General features: G+C 45.4%; 1 protein-coding gene and 2 long non-coding RNA genes across 4 annotated transcripts; all 3 read right to left on the bottom strand.

Moving 5' to 3' along the window:
- Positions 1-13,937: 13,937 nt before the first annotated feature.
- LOC143101360 (uncharacterized) lies at positions 13,938-15,693 on the bottom strand. The gene is made up of 4 exons (XM_076264653.1): positions 15,553-15,693; positions 15,254-15,440; positions 14,584-14,711; positions 13,938-14,490 (listed from the first exon to the last, which is right to left on the bottom strand). Exons 1-4 carry the CDS (start codon positions 15,691-15,693, stop codon positions 14,173-14,175), a joined length of 774 nt encoding a protein of 257 aa, XP_076120768.1. The 3' UTR covers positions 13,938-14,172.
- A 33-nt stretch (positions 15,694-15,726) lies between these two features.
- LOC143101354 (uncharacterized) lies at positions 15,727-16,744 on the bottom strand. Of its 2 annotated transcripts, XR_012982283.1 has the most exons (5): positions 16,692-16,744; positions 16,346-16,482; positions 16,158-16,251; positions 15,914-16,013; positions 15,727-15,812 (listed from the first exon to the last, which is right to left on the bottom strand). It is a non-coding gene; the product is annotated as an uncharacterized LOC143101354 (long non-coding RNA). The 2 variants fall into 2 exon arrangements; XR_012982282.1 differs by having other exon boundaries at positions 16,346-16,726.
- An 11-nt stretch (positions 16,745-16,755) lies between these two features.
- Positions 16,756-17,357, bottom strand: LOC143101353 (uncharacterized). The gene is made up of 3 exons (XR_012982281.1): positions 17,193-17,357; positions 16,966-17,106; positions 16,756-16,831 (listed from the first exon to the last, which is right to left on the bottom strand). It is a non-coding gene; the product is annotated as an uncharacterized LOC143101353 (long non-coding RNA).
- Positions 17,358-21,934: the final 4,577 nt, after the last annotated feature.

The raw sequence follows: 21,934 nt of genomic DNA, 5'->3' as shown, positions 1-21,934 counted from the left end.
TTTGCACAATTGACTTAACTTTAATGCTACCAACTTATAAAGCTGTCTAAAACGTTACAAAAATTGACAATAAACGATCAATAAGCCGAATACATGCGAGTTGTCAGCACGTGTTGAACCATATTGTGCTAACGTTAGACGGTACATGTGTCGCTAGTCAAACTAACATTAATTTAGCTAGCTGCTAATTTATAGTCTACTGCCCACACATGCAGGCGTTGCTATTTTCAAAATCACCATCCCTCCATAATGTAGGATCACAAGGTTATGATTACCTCGACTGGCTTGGTCTAATAAGACGTAGTTTGCCTAATGTCAAACTACTTCAACATTAAACTTACGTGACAGCCCGAGCTTTTAGTTTAAAATACAGCTAACGTTTGCTATTATAACTAACTCCCTTCATGTGCAGCCTTTGCTAAACCATGAATGTTGACAAACAGGATCTGATCACCCCTCTAACGTTACACGTTATCTCTACCGTTAATGCTAGTTCTGTCTAGTTAGCAACTAGCTTGCTTGCCTCATATTACAACATTACATTACAACATGGGGGATTTATTGAAGGACTATTAAATTAGGCTGCATTAACTTGTCGCTACATGTGATGTAACATAACAAATATAATCTTACATTAGCTCTTCTAGATAATTTTCCTGTGGTGGACTGTTGCACCGCAACAAATGTTAGCCATCAAGTCGCATTGGTAACGTTAACGTTAAGCACTTCAAAATCTGTTATTTTAAGACCAAAGACAAAGCCGGAGTATAAGATTAACATTAATGCAACGTCATTATATCATGCGAATTCTATTCAAATAACGTGAATTTTTCGTTTAATATGTGATTAGGAGACACTTACCGAAATCCTTGTAGGTGGAAAAAATGGCGCTGGAAAACTTCTGCTTCATTTGAAAACTGAGAAAAAAAGTAGGCGGAGCTCTCCAGAGCACTTCTGACACTACGTCTTTCAACTACGTGATTTTTCACTGACACTGTAAAGCATCTTACACTATGTGTTGTTGTAATTGCTCGGAAAGAGTAAATTTACTTTTACACTGCATATTTGACACTGGTGAATTTACTGTGTAGCACACATGGGAAAGGCAGCGCTGTGCTACATAGCACTTTAAGAATAGCATCGCCGGTTTGAATCCGGCCTGAAGCACCTTCCAGCCGATTACGCTGTCTCACGTTGTTTTACGCGACGGTGCCCTCTGCTCAGCGTCTTCCCGATCGCCCGCGACATCTTATGAAGCAGAGAACCTGAGTGTTTGTAACTGATTGCGTCCTGTTTCTTGTGTTTTTTTACTGAGGGCAATCATATGCATCATTGATATCCATTGCAACACCCAGAGGAGTAAAAAATAATTTTACAAAATAGGGGAATGCCGCGATCAGCGGACTTTGACCTACGCACGCATGCAGTAGCCGGCAGTCACGAGACTCTAATCATGTATAATGAGCACTGCATTAATCAGCGTCTCCGTAGCACACATGGGAAAGGCAGCGCTGTGCTACATAGCACTTTAAGAATGGCATCGCTGGTTCGAATCCGGCCTGAAGCACCGTCCGGCAGTTTCCGCGGACTCACGTTGTTTTACGCGAAGGTGCCCTCTGCTCAGCGTCTTCCCGATCGCCCGCGACATCTTATGAAGCAGATAATCTGAGTGTTTGTAACTGTTTGCGTCCTGTTTCTTGTTTTTTTTTACTGAGGGCAATCATATGAATCATTGATATCCATTGCAACACCCAGAGGAGTAAAAAATAATTTTACAAAATAGGGGAATGCCGCGATCAGCGGACTTTGACCTACGCACGCACGCAGTAGCCGGCAGTCACGAGACTCTAATCATGTATAATGAGCACTGCATTAATCATCGTCTCCGTAGCACACATGGGAAAGGCAGCGCTGTGCTACATAGCACTTTAAAAATGGCATCGCCGGTTCGAATCCGGCCTGAAGCACCGTCCGGCAGTTTCCGCGGACTCAGGTTGTTTTACGCGACGGTGCCCTCTGCTCAGCGTCTTCCCGATCGCCCGCGACATCTTATGAAGCAGAGAATCTGAGTGTTTGTAACTGTTTGCGTCCTGTTTCTTGTTTTTTTTTACTGAGGGCAATCATATGAATCATTGATATCCATTGCAACACCCAGAGGAGTAAAAAATAATTTTACAAAATAGGGGAATGCCGCGATCAGCGGACTTTGACCTACGCACGCACGCAGTAGCCGGCAGTCACGAGACTCTAATCATGTATAATGAGCACTGCATTAATCAGCGTCTCCGTAGCACACATGGGAAAGGCAGCGCTGTGCTACACAGCACTTTAAGACTGGCGTCGCCGGTTCGAATCCGGCCTGAAGCACCGTCCGAATCGGCCGCTGGCTCACGTTGTTTTACGCGACGGTGCCCTCTGCTCAGCGTCTTCCCGATCGCCCGCGACATCTTATGAAGCAGAGAATCTGAGTGTTTGTAACTTTTTGCGTCCTGTTTCTTGTTTTTTTTTACTGAGGGCAATCATATGAATCATTGATATCCATTGCAACACCCAGAGGAGTAAAAAATAATTTTACAAAATAGGGGAATGCCGCGATCAGCGGACTTTGACCTACGCACGCACGCAGTAGCCGGCAGTCACGAGACTCTAATCATGTATAATGAGCACTGCATTAATCAGCGTCTCCGTAGCACACATGGGAAAGGCAGCGCTGTGCTACACAGCACTTTAAGAATGGCGTCGCCGGTTCGAATCCGGCCTGAAGCACCGTCCGAATCGGCCGCTGGCTCACGTTGTTTTACGCGACGGTGCCCTCTGCTCAGCGTCTTCCCGATCGCCCGCGACATCTTATGAAGCAGAGAACCTGAGTGTTTGTAACTGTTTGCGTCCTGTTTCTTGTGTTTTTTTACTGAGGGCAATCATATGAATCATTGATATCCATTGCAACACCCAGAGGAGTAAAAAATAATTTTACAAAATAGGGGAATGCCGCGATCAGCGGACTTTGACCTACGCACGCACGCAGTAGCCGGCAGTCACGAGACTCTAATCATGTATAATGAGCACTGCATTAATCAGCGTCTCCGTAGCACACATGGGAAAGGCAGCGCTGTGCTACATAGCACTTTAAGAATGTCATCGCAGGTTCTAATCCGGCCTAAAACACCGTCTGACCGTTTCCGCGGTCTCACGTTGTTTTAAGCGACGGTGCCCTCTGCTCAGCGTCTTCCCGATCGCCCGCGACATCTTATGAAGCAGAGAACCTGAGTGTTTGTAACTGATTGCGTCCTGTTTCATGTGTTTTTTTACTGAGGGCAATCATATGAATCATTGATATCCATTGCAACACCCAGAGGAGTAAAAAATAATTTTACAAAATAGGGGAATGCCGCGATCAGCGGACTTTGACCTACGCACGCACGCACGCAGTAGCCGGCAGTCACGAGACTCTAATCATGTATAATGAGCACTGCATTAATCAGCGTCTCCGTAGCACACATGGGAAAGGCAGCGCTGTGCTACATAGCACTTTAAGAATGTCATCGCAGGTTCTAATCCGGCCTAAAACACCGTCTGACCGTTTCCGCGGTCTCACGTTGTTTTACGCGACGGTGCCCTCTGCTCAGCGTCTTCCCGATCGCCCGCGACATCTTATGAAGCAGAGAACCTGAGTGTTTGTAACTGATTGCGTCCTGTTTCATGTGTTTTTTTACTGAGGGCAATCATATGAATCATTGATATCCATTGCAACACCCAGAGGAGTAAAAAATAATTTTACAAAATAGGGGAATGCCGCGATCAGCGGACTTTGACCTACGCACGCACGCACGCAGTAGCCGGCAGTCACGAGACTCTAATCATGTATAATGAGCACTGCATTAATCATCGTCTCCGTAGCACACATGGGAAAGGCAGCGCTGTGCTACATAGCACTTTAAAAATGGCATCGCCGGTTCGAATCCGGCCTGAAGCACCGTCCGGCAGTTTCCGCGGACTCAGGTTGTTTTACGCGACGGTGCCCTCTGCTCAGCGTCTTCCCGATCGCCCGCGACATCTTATGAAGCAGAGAATCTGAGTGTTTGTAACTGTTTGCGTCCTGTTTCTTGTTTTTTTTTACTGAGGGCAATCATATGAATCATTGATATCCATTGCAACACCCAGAGGAGTAAAAAATAATTTTACAAAATAGGGGAATGCCGCGATCAGCGGACTTTGACCTACGCACGCACGCAGTAGCCGGCAGTCACGAGACTCTAATCATGTATAATGAGCACTGCATTAATCAGCGTCTCCGTAGCACACATGGGAAAGGCAGCGCTGTGCTACACAGCACTTTAAGACTGGCGTCGCCGGTTCGAATCCGGCCTGAAGCACCGTCCGAATCGGCCGCTGGCTCACGTTGTTTTACGCGACGGTGCCCTCTGCTCAGCGTCTTCCCGATCGCCCGCGACATCTTATGAAGCAGAGAATCTGAGTGTTTGTAACTTTTTGCGTCCTGTTTCTTGTTTTTTTTTACTGAGGGCAATCATATGAATCATTGATATCCATTGCAACACCCAGAGGAGTAAAAAATAATTTTACAAAATAGGGGAATGCCGCGATCAGCGGACTTTGACCTACGCACGCACGCAGTAGCCGGCAGTCACGAGACTCTAATCATGTATAATGAGCACTGCATTAATCAGCGTCTCCGTAGCACACATGGGAAAGGCAGCGCTGTGCTACACAGCACTTTAAGAATGGCGTCGCCGGTTCGAATCCGGCCTGAAGCACCGTCCGAATCGGCCGCTGGCTCACGTTGTTTTACGCGACAGTGCCCTCTGCTCAGCGTCTTCCCGATCGCCCGCGACATCTTATGAAGCAGAGAACCTGAGTGTTTGTAACTGTTTGCGTCCTGTTTCTTGTGTTTTTTTACTGAGGGCAATCATATGAATCATTGATATCCATTGCAACACCCAGAGGAGTAAAAAATAATTTTACAAAATAGGGGAATGCCGCGATCAGCGGACTTTGACCTACGCACGCACGCAGTAGCCGGCAGTCACGAGACTCTAATCATGTATAATGAGCACTGCATTAATCAGCGTCTCCGTAGCACACATGGGAAAGGCAGCGCTGTGCTACATAGCACTTTAAGAATGTCATCGCAGGTTCTAATCCGGCCTAAAACACCGTCTGACCGTTTCCGCGGTCTCACGTTGTTTTACGCGACGGTGCCCTCTGCTCAGCGTCTTCCCGATCGCCCGCGACATCTTATGAAGCAGAGAACCTGAGTGTTTGTAACTGATTGCGTCCTGTTTCATGTGTTTTTTTACTGAGGGCAATCATATGAATCATTGATATCCATTGCAACACCCAGAGGAGTAAAAAATAATTTTACAAAATAGGGGAATGCCGCGATCAGCGGACTTTGACCTACGCACGCACGCACGCAGTAGCCGGCAGTCAGGAGACTCTAATCATGTATAATGAGCACTGCATTAATCATCGTCTCCGTAGCACACATGGGAAAGGCAGCGCTGTGCTACATAGCACTTTAAAAATGGCATCGCCGGTTCGAATCCGGCCTGAAGCACCGTCCGGCAGTTTCCGCGGACTCAGGTTGTTTTACGCGACGGTGCCCTCTGCTCAGCGTCTTCCCGATCGCCCGCGACATCTTATGAAGCAGAGAATCTGAGTGTTTGTAACTGTTTGCGTCCTGTTTCTTGTTTTTTTTTACTGAGGGCAATCATATGAATCATTGATATCCATTGCAACACCCAGAGGAGTAAAAAATAATTTTACAAAATAGGGGAATGCCGCGATCAGCGGACTTTGACCTACGCACGCACGCACGCAGTAGCCGGCAGTCACGAGACTCTAATCATGTATAATGAGCACTGCATTAATCATCGTCTCCGTAGCACACATGGGAAAGGCAGCGCTGTGCTACATAGCACTTTAAAAATGGCATCGCCGGTTCGAATCCGGCCTGAAGCACCGTCCGGCAGTTTCCGCGGACTCAGGTTGTTTTACGCGACGGTGCCCTCTGCTCAGCGTCTTCCCGATCGCCCGCGACATCTTATGAAGCAGAGAATCTGAGTGTTTGTAACTGTTTGCGTCCTGTTTCTTGTTTTTTTTTACTGAGGGCAATCATATGAATCATTGATATCCATTGCAACACCCAGAGGAGTAAAAAATAATTTTACAAAATAGGGGAATGCCGCGATCAGCGGACTTTGACCTACGCACGCACGCAGTAGCCGGCAGTCACGAGACTCTAATCATGTATAATGAGCACTGCATTAATCAGCGTCTCCGTAGCACACATGGGAAAGGCAGCGCTGTGCTACACAGCACTTTAAGACTGGCGTCGCCGGTTCGAATCCGGCCTGAAGCACCGTCCGAATCGGCCGCTGGCTCACGTTGTTTTACGCGACGGTGCCCTCTGCTCAGCGTCTTCCCGATCGCCCGCGACATCTTATGAAGCAGAGAATCTGAGTGTTTGTAACTTTTTGCGTCCTGTTTCTTGTTTTTTTTTACTGAGGGCAATCATATGAATCATTGATATCCATTGCAACACCCAGAGGAGTAAAAAATAATTTTACAAAATAGGGGAATGCCGCGATCAGCGGACTTTGACCTACGCACGCACGCAGTAGCCGGCAGTCACGAGACTCTAATCATGTATAATGAGCACTGCATTAATCAGCGTCTCCGTAGCACACATGGGAAAGGCAGCGCTGTGCTACACAGCACTTTAAGAATGGCGTCGCCGGTTCGAATCCGGCCTGAAGCACCGTCCGAATCGGCCGCTGGCTCACGTTGTTTTACGCGACAGTGCCCTCTGCTCAGCGTCTTCCCGATCGCCCGCGACATCTTATGAAGCAGAGAACCTGAGTGTTTGTAACTGTTTGCGTCCTGTTTCTTGTGTTTTTTTACTGAGGGCAATCATATGAATCATTGATATCCATTGCAACACCCAGAGGAGTAAAAAATAATTTTACAAAATAGGGGAATGCCGCGATCAGCGGACTTTGACCTACGCACGCACGCAGTAGCCGGCAGTCACGAGACTCTAATCATGTATAATGAGCACTGCATTAATCAGCGTCTCCGTAGCACACATGGGAAAGGCAGCGCTGTGCTACATAGCACTTTAAGAATGTCATCGCAGGTTCTAATCCGGCCTAAAACACCGTCTGACCGTTTCCGCGGTCTCACGTTGTTTTAAGCGACGGTGCCCTCTGCTCAGCGTCTTCCCGATCGCCCGCGACATCTTATGAAGCAGAGAACCTGAGTGTTTGTAACTGATTGCGTCCTGTTTCATGTGTTTTTTTACTGAGGGCAATCATATGAATCATTGATATCCATTGCAACACCCAGAGGAGTAAAAAATAATTTTACAAAATAGGGGAATGCCGCGATCAGCGGACTTTGACCTACGCACGCACGCACGCAGTAGCCGGCAGTCACGAGACTCTAATCATGTATAATGAGCACTGCATTAATCAGCGTCTCCGTAGCACACATGGGAAAGGCAGCGCTGTGCTACATAGCACTTTAAGAATGTCATCGCAGGTTCTAATCCGGCCTAAAACACCGTCTGACCGTTTCCGCGGTCTCACGTTGTTTTACGCGACGGTGCCCTCTGCTCAGCGTCTTCCCGATCGCCCGCGACATCTTATGAAGCAGAGAACCTGAGTGTTTGTAACTGATTGCGTCCTGTTTCATGTGTTTTTTTACTGAGGGCAATCATATGAATCATTGATATCCATTGCAACACCCAGAGGAGTAAAAAATAATTTTACAAAATAGGGGAATGCCGCGATCAGCGGACTTTGACCTACGCACGCACGCACGCAGTAGCCGGCAGTCACGAGACTCTAATCATGTATAATGAGCACTGCATTAATCATCGTCTCCGTAGCACACATGGGAAAGGCAGCGCTGTGCTACATAGCACTTTAAAAATGGCATCGCCGGTTCGAATCCGGCCTGAAGCACCGTCCGGCAGTTTCCGCGGACTCAGGTTGTTTTACGCGACGGTGCCCTCTGCTCAGCGTCTTCCCGATCGCCCGCGACATCTTATGAAGCAGAGAATCTGAGTGTTTGTAACTGTTTGCGTCCTGTTTCTTGTTTTTTTTTACTGAGGGCAATCATATGAATCATTGATATCCATTGCAACACCCAGAGGAGTAAAAAATAATTTTACAAAATAGGGGAATGCCGCGATCAGCGGACTTTGACCTACGCACGCACGCAGTAGCCGGCAGTCACGAGACTCTAATCATGTATAATGAGCACTGCATTAATCAGCGTCTCCGTAGCACACATGGGAAAGGCAGCGCTGTGCTACACAGCACTTTAAGACTGGCGTCGCCGGTTCGAATCCGGCCTGAAGCACCGTCCGAATCGGCCGCTGGCTCACGTTGTTTTACGCGACGGTGCCCTCTGCTCAGCGTCTTCCCGATCGCCCGCGACATCTTATGAAGCAGAGAATCTGAGTGTTTGTAACTTTTTGCGTCCTGTTTCTTGTTTTTTTTTACTGAGGGCAATCATATGAATCATTGATATCCATTGCAACACCCAGAGGAGTAAAAAATAATTTTACAAAATAGGGGAATGCCGCGATCAGCGGACTTTGACCTACGCACGCACGCAGTAGCCGGCAGTCACGAGACTCTAATCATGTATAATGAGCACTGCATTAATCAGCGTCTCCGTAGCACACATGGGAAAGGCAGCGCTGTGCTACACAGCACTTTAAGAATGGCGTCGCCGGTTCGAATCCGGCCTGAAGCACCGTCCGAATCGGCCGCTGGCTCACGTTGTTTTACGCGACAGTGCCCTCTGCTCAGCGTCTTCCCGATCGCCCGCGACATCTTATGAAGCAGAGAACCTGAGTGTTTGTAACTGTTTGCGTCCTGTTTCTTGTGTTTTTTTACTGAGGGCAATCATATGAATCATTGATATCCATTGCAACACCCAGAGGAGTAAAAAATAATTTTACAAAATAGGGGAATGCCGCGATCAGCGGACTTTGACCTACGCACGCACGCAGTAGCCGGCAGTCACGAGACTCTAATCATGTATAATGAGCACTGCATTAATCAGCGTCTCCGTAGCACACATGGGAAAGGCAGCGCTGTGCTACATAGCACTTTAAGAATGTCATCGCAGGTTCTAATCCGGCCTAAAACACCGTCTGACCGTTTCCGCGGTCTCACGTTGTTTTAAGCGACGGTGCCCTCTGCTCAGCGTCTTCCCGATCGCCCGCGACATCTTATGAAGCAGAGAACCTGAGTGTTTGTAACTGATTGCGTCCTGTTTCATGTGTTTTTTTACTGAGGGCAATCATATGAATCATTGATATCCATTGCAACACCCAGAGGAGTAAAAAATAATTTTACAAAATAGGGGAATGCCGCGATCAGCGGACTTTGACCTACGCACGCACGCACGCAGTAGCCGGCAGTCACGAGACTCTAATCATGTATAATGAGCACTGCATTAATCATCGTCTCCGTAGCACACATGGGAAAGGCAGCGCTGTGCTACATAGCACTTTAAAAATGGCATCGCCGGTTCGAATCCGGCCTGAAGCACCGTCCGGCAGTTTCCGCGGACTCAGGTTGTTTTACGCGACGGTGCCCTCTGCTCAGCGTCTTCCCGATCGCCCGCGACATCTTATGAAGCAGAGAATCTGAGTGTTTGTAACTGTTTGCGTCCTGTTTCTTGTTTTTTTTTACTGAGGGCAATCATATGAATCATTGATATCCATTGCAACACCCAGAGGAGTAAAAAATAATTTTACAAAATAGGGGAATGCCGCGATCAGCGGACTTTGACCTACGCACGCACGCAGTAGCCGGCAGTCACGAGACTCTAATCATGTATAATGAGCACTGCATTAATCATCGTCTCCGTAGCACACATGGGAAAGGCAGCGCTGTGCTACATAGCACTTTAAAAATGGCATCGCCGGTTCGAATCCGGCCTGAAGCACCGTCCGGCAGTTTCCGCGGACTCAGGTTGTTTTACGCGACGGTGCCCTCTGCTCAGCGTCTTCCCGATCGCCCGCGACATCTTATGAAGCAGAGAATCTGAGTGTTTGTAACTGTTTGCGTCCTGTTTCTTGTTTTTTTTTACTGAGGGCAATCATATGAATCATTGATATCCATTGCAACACCCAGAGGAGTAAAAAATAATTTTACAAAATAGGGGAATGCCGCGATCAGCGGACTTTGACCTACACACGCACGCAGTAGCCGGCAGTCACGAGACTCTAATCATGTATAATGAGCACTGCATTAATCAGCGTCTCCGTAGCACACATGGGAAAGGCAGCGCTGTGCTACACAGCACTTTAAGACTGGCGTCGCCGGTTCGAATCCGGCCTGAAGCACCGTCCGAATCGGCCGCTGGCTCACGTTGTTTTACGCGACGGTGCCCTCTGCTCAGCGTCTTCCCGATCGCCCGCGACATCTTATGAAGCAGAGAACCTGAGTGTTTGTAACTGTTTGCGTCCTGTTTCTTGTGTTTTTTTACTGAGGGCAATCATATGAATCATTGATATCCATTGCAACACCCAGAGGAGTAAAAAATAATTTTACAAAATAGGGGAATGCCGCGATCAGCGGACTTTGACCTACGCACGCATGCACGCAGTAGCCGGCAGTCACGAGACTCTAATCATGTATAATGAGCACTGCATTAATCAGCGTCTCCGTAGCACACATGGCAAAGGCAGCGCTGTGCTACATAGCACTTTAAGAATGGCATTGCCGGTTCGAATCCGGCCTGAAGCACCGTCCGGCAGTTTCCGCGGACTCACGTTGTTTTACGCGACGGTGCCCTCTGCTCAGCGTCTTCCCGATCGCCCGCGACATCTTATGAAGCAGAGAACCTGAGTGTTTGTAACTGTTTGCGTCCTGTTTCTTGTCTTTTTTTACTGAGGGCAATCATATGAATCATTGATATTCATTGCAACACCCAGAGGAGTAAAAAATAATTTTACAAAATAGGGGAATGCCGCGATCAGCGGACTTTGACCTACACACCAAGCACGCAGTAGCCGGCAGTCACGAGACTCTAATCATGTATAATGAGCACTGCATTAATCAGCGTCTCCGTAGCACACATGGGAAAGGCAGCGCTGTGCTACATAGCACTTTAAGAATGTCATCGCAGGTTCTAATCCGGCCTAAAACACCGTCTGACCGTTTCAGCGGTCTCACGTTGTTTGACGCGACGGTGCCCTCTGCTCAGCGTCTTCCCGATCGCCCGTGACATCTTATGAAGCAGAGAACCTGAGTGTTTGTAACTGATTGCGTCCTGTTTCATGTGTTTTTTTACTGAGGGCAATCATATGAATCATTGATATCCATTGCAACACCCAGAGGAGTAAAAAATAATTTTACAAAATAGGGGAATGCCGCGATTGGCGGACTTTGACCTACGCACGCACGCACGCAGTAGCCGGCAGTCACGAGACTCTAATCATGTATAATGAGCACTGCACTAATCACCATCTCCGTAGCACACATGGGAAAGGCAGCGCTGTGCTACATAGCACTTTAAGAATGTCATCGCAGGTTCGAATCCAGCCTGAAGCACCGTCTGGCAGTTTCCGCGGTCTCACGTTGTTTTACGCGAAGGTGCCCTCTGCTCAGCGTCTTCCCGATCGCCCGCGACATCTTATGAAGCAGAGAACCTGAGTGTTTGTAACTGTTTGCGTCCTGTTTCTTGTCTTTTTTTACTGAGGGCAATCATATGAATCATTGATATTCATTGCAACACCCAGAGGAGTAAAAAATAATTTTACAAAATAGGGGAATGCCGCGATCAGCGGACTTTGACCTACACACCAAGCACGCAGTAGCCGGCAGTCACGAGACTCTAATCATGTATAATGAGCACTGCATTAATCAGCGTCTCCGTAGCACACATGGGAAAGGCAGCGCTGTGCTACATAGCACTTTAAGAATGTCATCGCAGGTTCTAATCCGGCCTAAAACACCGTCTGACCGTTTCAGCGGTCTCACGTTGTTTGACGCGACGGTGCCCTCTGCTCAGCGTCTTCCCGATCGCCCGTGACATCTTATGAAGCAGAGAACCTGAGTGTTTGTAACTGATTGCGTCCTGTTTCATGTGTTTTTTTACTGAGGGCAATCATATGAATCATTGATATCCATTGCAACACCCAGAGGAGTAAAAAATAATTTTACAAAATAGGGGAATGCCGCGATTGGCGGACTTTGACCTACGCACGCACGCACGCAGTAGCCGGCAGTCACGAGACTCTAATCATGTATAATGAGCACTGCACTAATCAGCATCTCCGTACACAGTAAATTTAGCTGTGTCAAATTAACACCTAAAGAGTTGAATTTAACACTATTTCAGAGTGTATTTGGTCCTACTCCAAACTGGTGTTAAACTCAAGTGTTAAAATATTAGAGTAAAATGTACTCTAAAGAGAGTTAAGAATTAACACTGGCGTACACTATATAGTGTTATTTAAAGTCAACACTACATGTTAAATAACTCTATGGAGAGTAAATTTAATTCTTAAGAGTGTTGATTATTTACTATAGCTAGAGTTAAGAATTAACACTGCTGTACACTATATAGTGTTATTTAAAGTCAACACTACATGTTAAATAACTCTATGGAGAGTAAATTTAATTCTTAAGAGTGTTGATAATTTACTCTGTTATAATGTCAAACCAGCTCTAATATGAGTTTAATTTATATGTTCAATAACACTGCATTGTTGTGCATTTAACACTGTCAATGAAAATCACCACTATTTGTTAAAATAGGTCTCTGTGGTGTTTAAAGGTGCTTTAAGGGATGCCACACGTTTTTTAGGCTAAAACATTTTGTCACTTACAGCAAACATCACCTCACCATCCGCTAGCTGCCTGTGTCCTGAATACACTGTACACTGTAAACGCCATCTCTGTGGACAGCCGCGGCACCAAAAACAACCTGGGCAAACCTAGCCCATAAAAAAACATAAACTGTTACAGCAAATCACCAACGAGATGCGTTTAGGAGTTTCAATTGCACGGGATGGAGGGGGAGGAATTAGCGAACTAGCTTTCTGTTTTCTTTGAACGTCAACAGAAGTGACGTTATCCAGCATCGTTTAGAGCACCTTTAACTAAAAGACACATTTATCCAAACAATCGAAGTTACAAACATAACATGAAATAGATAAAAATGACAATCACATAATACATTACAGCTTTATTTTACTTCTCAACATATAATCGCATAAAAAGTCACTCTTTTTTAAACTCTTTCTGGATGCAGCCTTGAATGCATGGTAATTATTATTATTTACATCAGTTGTCCACAAAGTAACACATCACACAGCAATTTTACAAAAAAAAAAAAAACAGCATCTCAAATGTTACGCAATACTGAGTCAGGACAGTATTCTGTACCATGAAAACACTGGTTGACAAAGAAGTTCCAAATTCGGAAGCACACGCACGCACACATAGAAACATACACACATGCATGCGCGCACACACACACACACACAGACACACAAACACATACACACACACACGCACGCACACACACATAAAGACAAACACGCACACACAAACACATAGACACACACACACATAAAGATAAAGACACACACAAATACACACATGCAGGCACAAAAAGACACGCATGAATGAATGCATGCACGCACACTCACACACAGGCAGGCACATGCACGAACGCATGCACACACATCCACACACACCCCTTCCAAATTTGGAAGCAATCTCTTGACCACTTTCAAGATCAGCAACTTTCACCTCTATCATTACTGAAGATCTCCTATTACACGACTCATCTACATTAGTCGTCACTGCCTTTCCATAACTGTTTATACGGACATCAGTGTCAACTTGCTGCTCAATACTGTCTGTGTGTTTGCTGTTTAAATGTTTACTAAAACCAGAAAATGTATCAAACAATGCATCCAGTCTGAAGAACACACCTCAGACAAAGGTTTTCCTCTCCAAAAAATAACCACTAACAAGTAAATAAACACCTAACAAGCATATTTGAACCATCCAAGCCAGCATCACAAACAAAACCACTTCATTATGAAGAAATAGAACAAGAAGTAGACAAGAAGTATTCACAACCAGCACTCAGTTCTATCGAAGCAGTCTTGCCCTATCGAAGCAGTCTTGCCCTAATTTCAGCTACACGAGGACTCTCTTTGACTTTGCCAACATCAATGTTGTACACTGTAGTCTGAATAAAAACAAACATGTTGTGCAGCATCGAGTTGTACAAAGTACCAAAGACAAAATGTGCCTTGAAGAGTTCATCGAAGGCACCGAGGGACGAGGTGGACCTGCATGGTATGGCGTTCTGGTCGAGGACTATGAAGAATTGGTGGAGCTCACTCTTCTTCGGTCCGACCGCCAGGAGATAGGGCTGAGTGCTGGTCCTGATGGCATCGAGATGTTCTTGGACACTTGTTCCACTCTGAGAAGACAAATACACATGGAGTGGCAATTAGAATATTATGTCTGTAATAATATCATAAACCTCTTGTCATGAATAATAATGTATACACACCTTCTTGAAAACAACAAGATGTTTTTCTGCTTGGGAGGCCGCCACTTTCCCTGGTCTCTTCCGACCCTGCGCCGTCGGTGGAATTAGATGTAGCAGCAGTAAAATTGATGCCAGATCACTGTCCCAACCTGTAAATAGCACAGGTTTCAATTAAGGTGAATTAAGAGTTCTAGGGGAAGGTGCAATATTAACATCTATGCATCTATTGACATCTAAGAGGGACTGTGCAATATAACTGTGAGTGTGTACTGTTAATATTTATTGTGCCGTACAACTACCCTGGAAATCCAGAATTCTCGCGAGAGCACAATGGAATTGCCTCTGCGAGACACTCTGGCAATGAGCAATGATACATGTTACTTTTACCCCTTGCATCCCGGGGAACCAATCAAATCGGCGTATCTGATATATGCTGGCCAGAGGCGAGCTAAACTGATGACGACAGCACTGCAACGTTGGAGGTCAGTAAACATTGGTCTAGTGTTATCCAATTGCGTCAAAGTCCGAAATCATTCAGAGTAAACATTGGTCTAGTGTTATCCAATTGCATGCAGTGCCACCCCTCAAGTTGGGCCATTACATTGTTCGTGGCCAGACCCTTAATCTTTCTAGATTACCAGGGTCTGGATTTTCCAGGCTACCATTCAACAGCACCTTAAAAGAAACTTACCAGAGTCAAAATCCACTTCAGTGCCATCCTCAAGAGGATCAGCGGCCAGCAGGAGTTCTTCAACTTCACTGATGGACGGAAGCTTTCTGCACTCTTTGATGATCTTTTTCTTAAATGTGGTTGGCCACCGCTCCAGAAGCTTGCCTGATACATCCTCTCCAAACATCAGAACAAAATCCTGTTCAATCTGGATTTTGGGACAATTTCAGAAGTATTTAGAAGTTAATAGCAGCAGGTTATTCTAGTTTCAATACTAGTCTACTGCTCAAAAATATTTTATATTGTGCCAAGATAATTACCAAGCCTTTGACGTCTTTGAAACGTGGGAAATCTGACAGTAAGTTGTTTGACTGCTGGGGGTTGAGGACCAAGTTGTGGCGATAGGCAAACGTCAACTTCATTTTTTTCATCACGGTGTCCTCATCCGTCAAGTGTTTCATCAGCGAGATTGCTTCCTTGCACTGATCTTCACTCAGGCTAGTCTCCGGTATGTATTGGGGCTCTCGTCTGACAGTTGGTCCTCCAGAAATGTCTTTACCTGATGGTCCTTCTGCTGAATCTACGCAATTAGGGAAAGTGTAGACATATCATTTCTATAACGTGTGATTGTCCAACAGGTTTGGTCATTACATTTCTACAATATTATCTTTTTAAAGTTACCTCCAAAAGATGCTCGTCTGTCTTTAGCAGTGCCTCTCTGAATCGTTTTAATCCTCCAAGCAAGGTATCCAGTGCCACTCTCACCATCATAATAGTGCTCCTTGAAGGATAAAAGGATACCATAAATCATATTTCCTCATTAGTAGGTTTTGAAAGTGGAAAATGGTTAACACACTGAATTTAAAACATGTAACTGTTTCATTCAATGTTTAGCATTTACCACAACCAACTGAATGTAACTTACATAGCCATTCTTAGAGAATGGATCACCGAGGTACGGGAATACGGTCACAATTCCTCTGGCATACTTTTCTTTCACCTGTCTGGGTGGTGATGTACTACAACAATGAAGGAAAGAATGTGTTAGATATCAATCTGAACTGAAGCTACAATGACAACACAAGAGCTAACTAAAAACATTTAGCAAATTACCCATTCCTCTCTGTCATATCAGCTGCCAGCATGTTCACCATTTTCCTTCTGGTTTCATCCGTCAAGGACTTGGTTCGGTTGTATTCATTTACTATACGTTCTCCACCAGGTTTCTTAGAAAGAATGGATTCTACCAACTTCAAACACAATACAAAACAATTCAACTTGTTAGGGATATATCCATTGCAATTCAAAATTAATATAACTGCAGGAAATAAAGCAATATGACTTCAACAATATGTTTATGATGTTATATGAAACACTGTTTTATGTCAAAATTAACTGATACAAGAAAAGATTCAGATACTTCACAAGCAAGCAGTGATATCTGTGTGTCAACCCTTACTTGCTTAGCTTCTGCATCCAGCCTCTGGCGTTTTCTGGAAGGGCTATCTGAAATGATGACCATCTCCTGTGAGTCCGAATTAAGGGATGAATTAAGGGATGATGGTTGGGAATACTCAGAAGCCACACTGGAGACAGACTCTGTCAAAAATTGAACAAAAAAAAGGGGGGAAACATTTCCCTTATACATTCATCTCATGAACAACGCAAACATTGCATTACACTACACAAGTATTTCCATTTAAATACAGATAGCCATTTTATCTGAAACAAACCTGTATCATATTTGATGGTTAACACCCCAGTTGAGGGATCATTTACTATATCCTCAAAAACATCCTCATCCACTTCGGTCCCAGAACTGTCAAAAACCTTCACACCTTCCATTACAGGTGGGACACCAAATTTAGCAAATGCTAAGAAATGAGCACAAAAGCTTGTGTTAGCAGACAGATTAATCCAATGAGCTAATGAACACTAACTACCGGTACACATTTCTTACCTGCACTCAGAAACACTGTAAGATCAAGCTCTGTTATTCTTACAAACTTCTGGACACCTCCAAGTTTTGCTTTAAGTAGCATCCTTCCTGCAGAAAACAGCATTAAGGTTAGTCCATACAAGTTCGCATACATTAAACATGTTAAACTATGTGCTCATGCATGCACAGAACTCAGTAACGTTAGCAAAGGCAATTTGTATGTGGTAAATCAATTCAAGCATAGATATTTTAAGTGGGAGGGGTTACTTTGCACAATTGACTTAACTTTAATGCTACCAACTTATAAAGCTGTCTAAAACGTTACAAAAATTGACAATAAACGATCAATAAGCCGAATACATGCGAGTTGTCAGCACGTGTTGAACCATATTGTGCTAACGTTAGACGGTACATGTGTCGCTAGTCAAACTAACATTAATTTAGCTAGCTGCTAATTTATAGTCTACTGCCCACACATGCAGGCGTTGCTATTTTCAAAATCACCATCCCTCCATAATGTAGGATCACAAGGTTATGATTACCTCGACTGGCTTGGTCTAATAAGACGTAGTTTGCCTAATGTCAAACTACTTCAACATTAAACTTACGTGACAGCCCGAGCTTTTAGTTTAAAATACAGCTAACGTTTGCTATTATAACTAACTCCCTTCATGTGCAGCCTTTGCTAAACCATGAATGTTGACAAACAGGATCTGATCACCCCTCTAACGTTACACGTTATCTCTACCGTTAATGCTAGTTCTGTCTAGTTAGCAACTAGCTTGCTTGCCTCATATTACAACATTACATTACAACATGGGGGATTTATTGAAGGACTATTAAATTAGGCTGCATTAACTTGTCGCTACATGTGATGTAACATAACAAATATAATCTTACATTAGCTCTTCTAGATAATTTTCCTGTGGTGGACTGTTGCACCGCAACAAATGTTAGCCATCAAGTCGCATTGGTAACGTTAACGTTAAGCACTTCAAAATCTGTTATTTTAAGACCAAAGACAAAGCCGGAGTATAAGATTAACATTAATGCAACGTCATTATATCATGCGAATTCTATTCAAATAACGTGAATTTTTCGTTTAATATGTGATTAGGAGACACTTACCGAAATCCTTGTAGGTGGAAAAAATGGCGCTGGAAAACTTCTGCTTCATTTGAAAACTGAGAAAAAAAGTAGGCGGAGCTCTCCAGAGCACTTCTGACACTACGTCTTTCAACTACGTGATTTTTCACTGACACTGTAAAGCATCTTACACTATGTGTTGTTGTAATTGCTCGGAAAGAGTAAATTTACTTTTACACTGCATATTTGACACTGGTGAATTTACTGTGTAGCACACATGGGAAAGGCAGCGCTGTGCTACATAGCACTTTAAGAATAGCATCGCCGGTTTGAATCCGGCCTGAAGCACCTTCCAGCCGATTACGCTGTCTCACGTTGTTTTACGCGACGGTGCCCTCTGCTCAGCGTCTTCCCGATCGCCCGCGACATCTTATGAAGCAGAGAACCTGAGTGTTTGTAACTGATTGCGTCCTGTTTCTTGTGTTTTTTTACTGAGGGCAATCATATGCATCATTGATATCCATTGCAACACCCAGAGGAGTAAAAAATAATTTTACAAAATAGGGGAATGCCGCGATTGGCGGACTTTGACCTACGCACGCACGCAAGCAGTAGCCGGCAGTCACGAGACTCTAATCATGTATAATCAGCACTGCACTAATCAGCATCTCCGTAGCACACATGGGAAAGGCAGCGCTGTGCTACATAGCACTTTAAGAATGTCATCGCAGGTTCTAATCCGGCCTGAAACACCGTCTGGCCGTTTCCGCGGTCTCACGTTGTTTTACGCGACGGTGCCCTCTGCTCAGCGTCTTCCCGATCGCCTGCGACATCTTATGAAGCAGAGAACCTGAGTGTTTGTAACTGTTTGCGTCCTGTTTCTTGTGTTTTTTTACTGAGGGCAATCATATGAATCATTGATATCCATTGCAACACCCAAAGGAGTAAAAAATAATTTTACAAAATAGGGGAATGCCGCGATCAGCGGACTTTGACCTACGCACGCATGCAGTAGCCGGCAGTCACGAGACTCTAATCATGTATAATGAGCACTGCATTAATCAGCGTCTCCGTAGCACACATGGGAAAGGCAGCGCTGTGCTACATAGCACTTTAAGAATGGCATCGCTGGTTCGAATCCGGCCTGAAGCACCGTCCGGCAGTTTCCGCGGACTCACGTTGTTTTACGCGACGGTGCCCTCTGCTCAGCGTCTTCCCGATCGCCCGCGACATCTTATGAAGCAGAGAATCTGAGTGTTTGTAACTGTTTGCGTCCTGTTTCTTGTTTTTTTTTACTGAGGGCAATCATATGAATCATTGATATCCATTGCAACACCCAGAGGAGTAAAAAATAATTTTACAAAATAGGGGAATGCCGCGATCAGCGGACTTTGACCTACGCACGCACGCAGTAGCCGGCAGTCACGAGACTCTAATCATGTATAATGAGCACTGCATTAATCATCGTCTCCGTAGCACACATGGGAAAGGCAGCGCTGTGCTACATAGCACTTTAAAAATGGCATCGCCGGTTCGAATCCGGCCTGAAGCACCGTCCGGCAGTTTCCGCGGACTCAGGTTGTTTTACGCGACGGTGCCCTCTGCTCAGCGTCTTCCCGATCGCCCGCGACATCTTATGAAGCAGAGAATCTGAGTGTTTGTAACTGTTTGCGTCCTGTTTCTTGTTTTTTTTTACTGAGGGCAATCATATGAATCATTGATATCCATTGCAACACCCAGAGGAGTAAAAAATAATTTTACAAAATAGGGGAATGCCGCGATCAGCGGACTTTGACCTACGCACGCACGCAGTAGCCGGCAGTCACGAGACTCTAATCATGTATAATGAGCACTGCATTAATCAGCGTCTCCGTAGCACACATGGGAAAGGCAGCGCTGTGCTACACAGCACTTTAAGACTGGCGTCGCCGGTTCGAATCCGGCCTGAAGCACCGTCCGAATCGGCCGCTGGCTCACGTTGTTTTACGCGACGGTGCCCTCTGCTCAGCGTCTTCCCGATCGCCCGCGACATCTTATGAAGCAGAGAATCTGAGTGTTTGTAACTTTTTGCGTCCTGTTTCTTGTTTTTTTTTACTGAGGGCAATCATATGAATCATTGATATCCATTGCAACACCCAGAGGAGTAAAAAATAATTTTACAAAATAGGGGAATGCCGCGATCAGCGGACTTTGACCTACGCACGCACGCAGTAGCCGGCAGTCACGAGACTCTAATCATGTATAATGAGCACTGCATTAATCAGCGTCTCCGTAGCACACATGGGAAAGGCAGCGCTGTGCTACACAGCACTTTAAGAATGGCGTCGCCGGTTCGAATCCGGCCTGAAGCACCGTCCGAATCGGCCGCTGGCTCACGTTGTTTTACGCGACGGTGCCCTCTGCTCAGCGTCTTCCCGATCGCCCGCGACATCTTATGAAGCAGAGAACCTGAGTGTTTGTAACTGTTTGCGTCCTGTTTCTTGTGTTTTTTTACTGAGGGCAATCATATGAATCATTGATATCCATTGCAACACCCAGAGGAGTAAAAAATAATTTTACAAAATAGGGGAATGCCGCGATCAGCGGACTTTGACCTACGCACGCACGCAGTAGCCGGCAGTCACGAGACTCTAATCATGTATAATGAGCACTGCATTAATCAGCGTCTCCGTAGCACACATGGGAAAGGCAGCGCTGTGCTACATAGCACTTTAAGAATGTCATCGCAGGTTCTAATCCGGCCTAAAACACCGTCTGACCGTTTCCGCGGTCTCACGTTGTTTTAAGCGACGGTGCCCTCTGCTCAGCGTCTTCCCGATCGCCCGCGACATCTTATGAAGCAGAGAACCTGAGTGTTTGTAACTGATTGCGTCCTGTTTCATGTGTTTTTTTACTGAGGGCAATCATATGAATCATTGATATCCATTGCAACACCCAGAGGAGTAAAAAATAATTTTACAAAATAGGGGAATGCCGCGATCAGCGGACTTTGACCTACGCACGCACGCACGCAGTAGCCGGCAGTCACGAGACTCTAATCATGTATAATGAGCACTGCATTAATCAGCGTCTCCGTAGCACACATGGGAAAGGCAGCGCTGTGCTACATAGCACTTTAAGAATGTCATCGCAGGTTCTAATCCGGCCTAAAACACCGTCTGACCGTTTCCGCGGTCTCACGTTGTTTTACGCGACGGTGCCCTCTGCTCAGCGTCTTCCCGATCGCCCGCGACATCTTATGAAGCAGAGAACCTGAGTGTTTGTAACTGATTGCGTCCTGTTTCATGTGTTTTTTTACTGAGGGCAATCATATGAATCATTGATATCCATTGCAACACCCAGAGGAGTAAAAAATAATTTTACAAAATAGGGGAATGCCGCGATCAGCGGACTTTGACCTACGCACGCACGCACGCAGTAGCCGGCAGTCACGAGACTCTAATCATGTATAATGAGCACTGCATTAATCATCGTCTCCGTAGCACACATGGGAAAGGCAGCGCTGTGCTACATAGCACTTTAAAAATGGCATCGCCGGTTCGAATCCGGCCTGAAGCACCGTCCGGCAGTTTCCGCGGACTCAGGTTGTTTTACGCGACGGTGCCCTCTGCTCAGCGTCTTCCCGATCGCCCGCGACATCTTATGAAGCAGAGAATCTGAGTGTTTGTAACTGTTTG

The sequence above is a fragment of the Alosa pseudoharengus genome, unplaced genomic scaffold, assembly GCF_046254945.1.
Source record: "Alosa pseudoharengus isolate Yale_2024_CS ecotype anadromous, Long Island Sound unplaced genomic scaffold, YU_APseudo_1.1 YU_APseudo_1.1_scf_33, whole genome shotgun sequence".
NCBI lineage: Eukaryota > Metazoa > Chordata > Actinopteri > Clupeiformes > Clupeidae > Alosa > Alosa pseudoharengus.
Note: the sequence above shows the minus strand (reverse complement) of the source record. Positions and strands in the feature narration are given on the sequence as shown.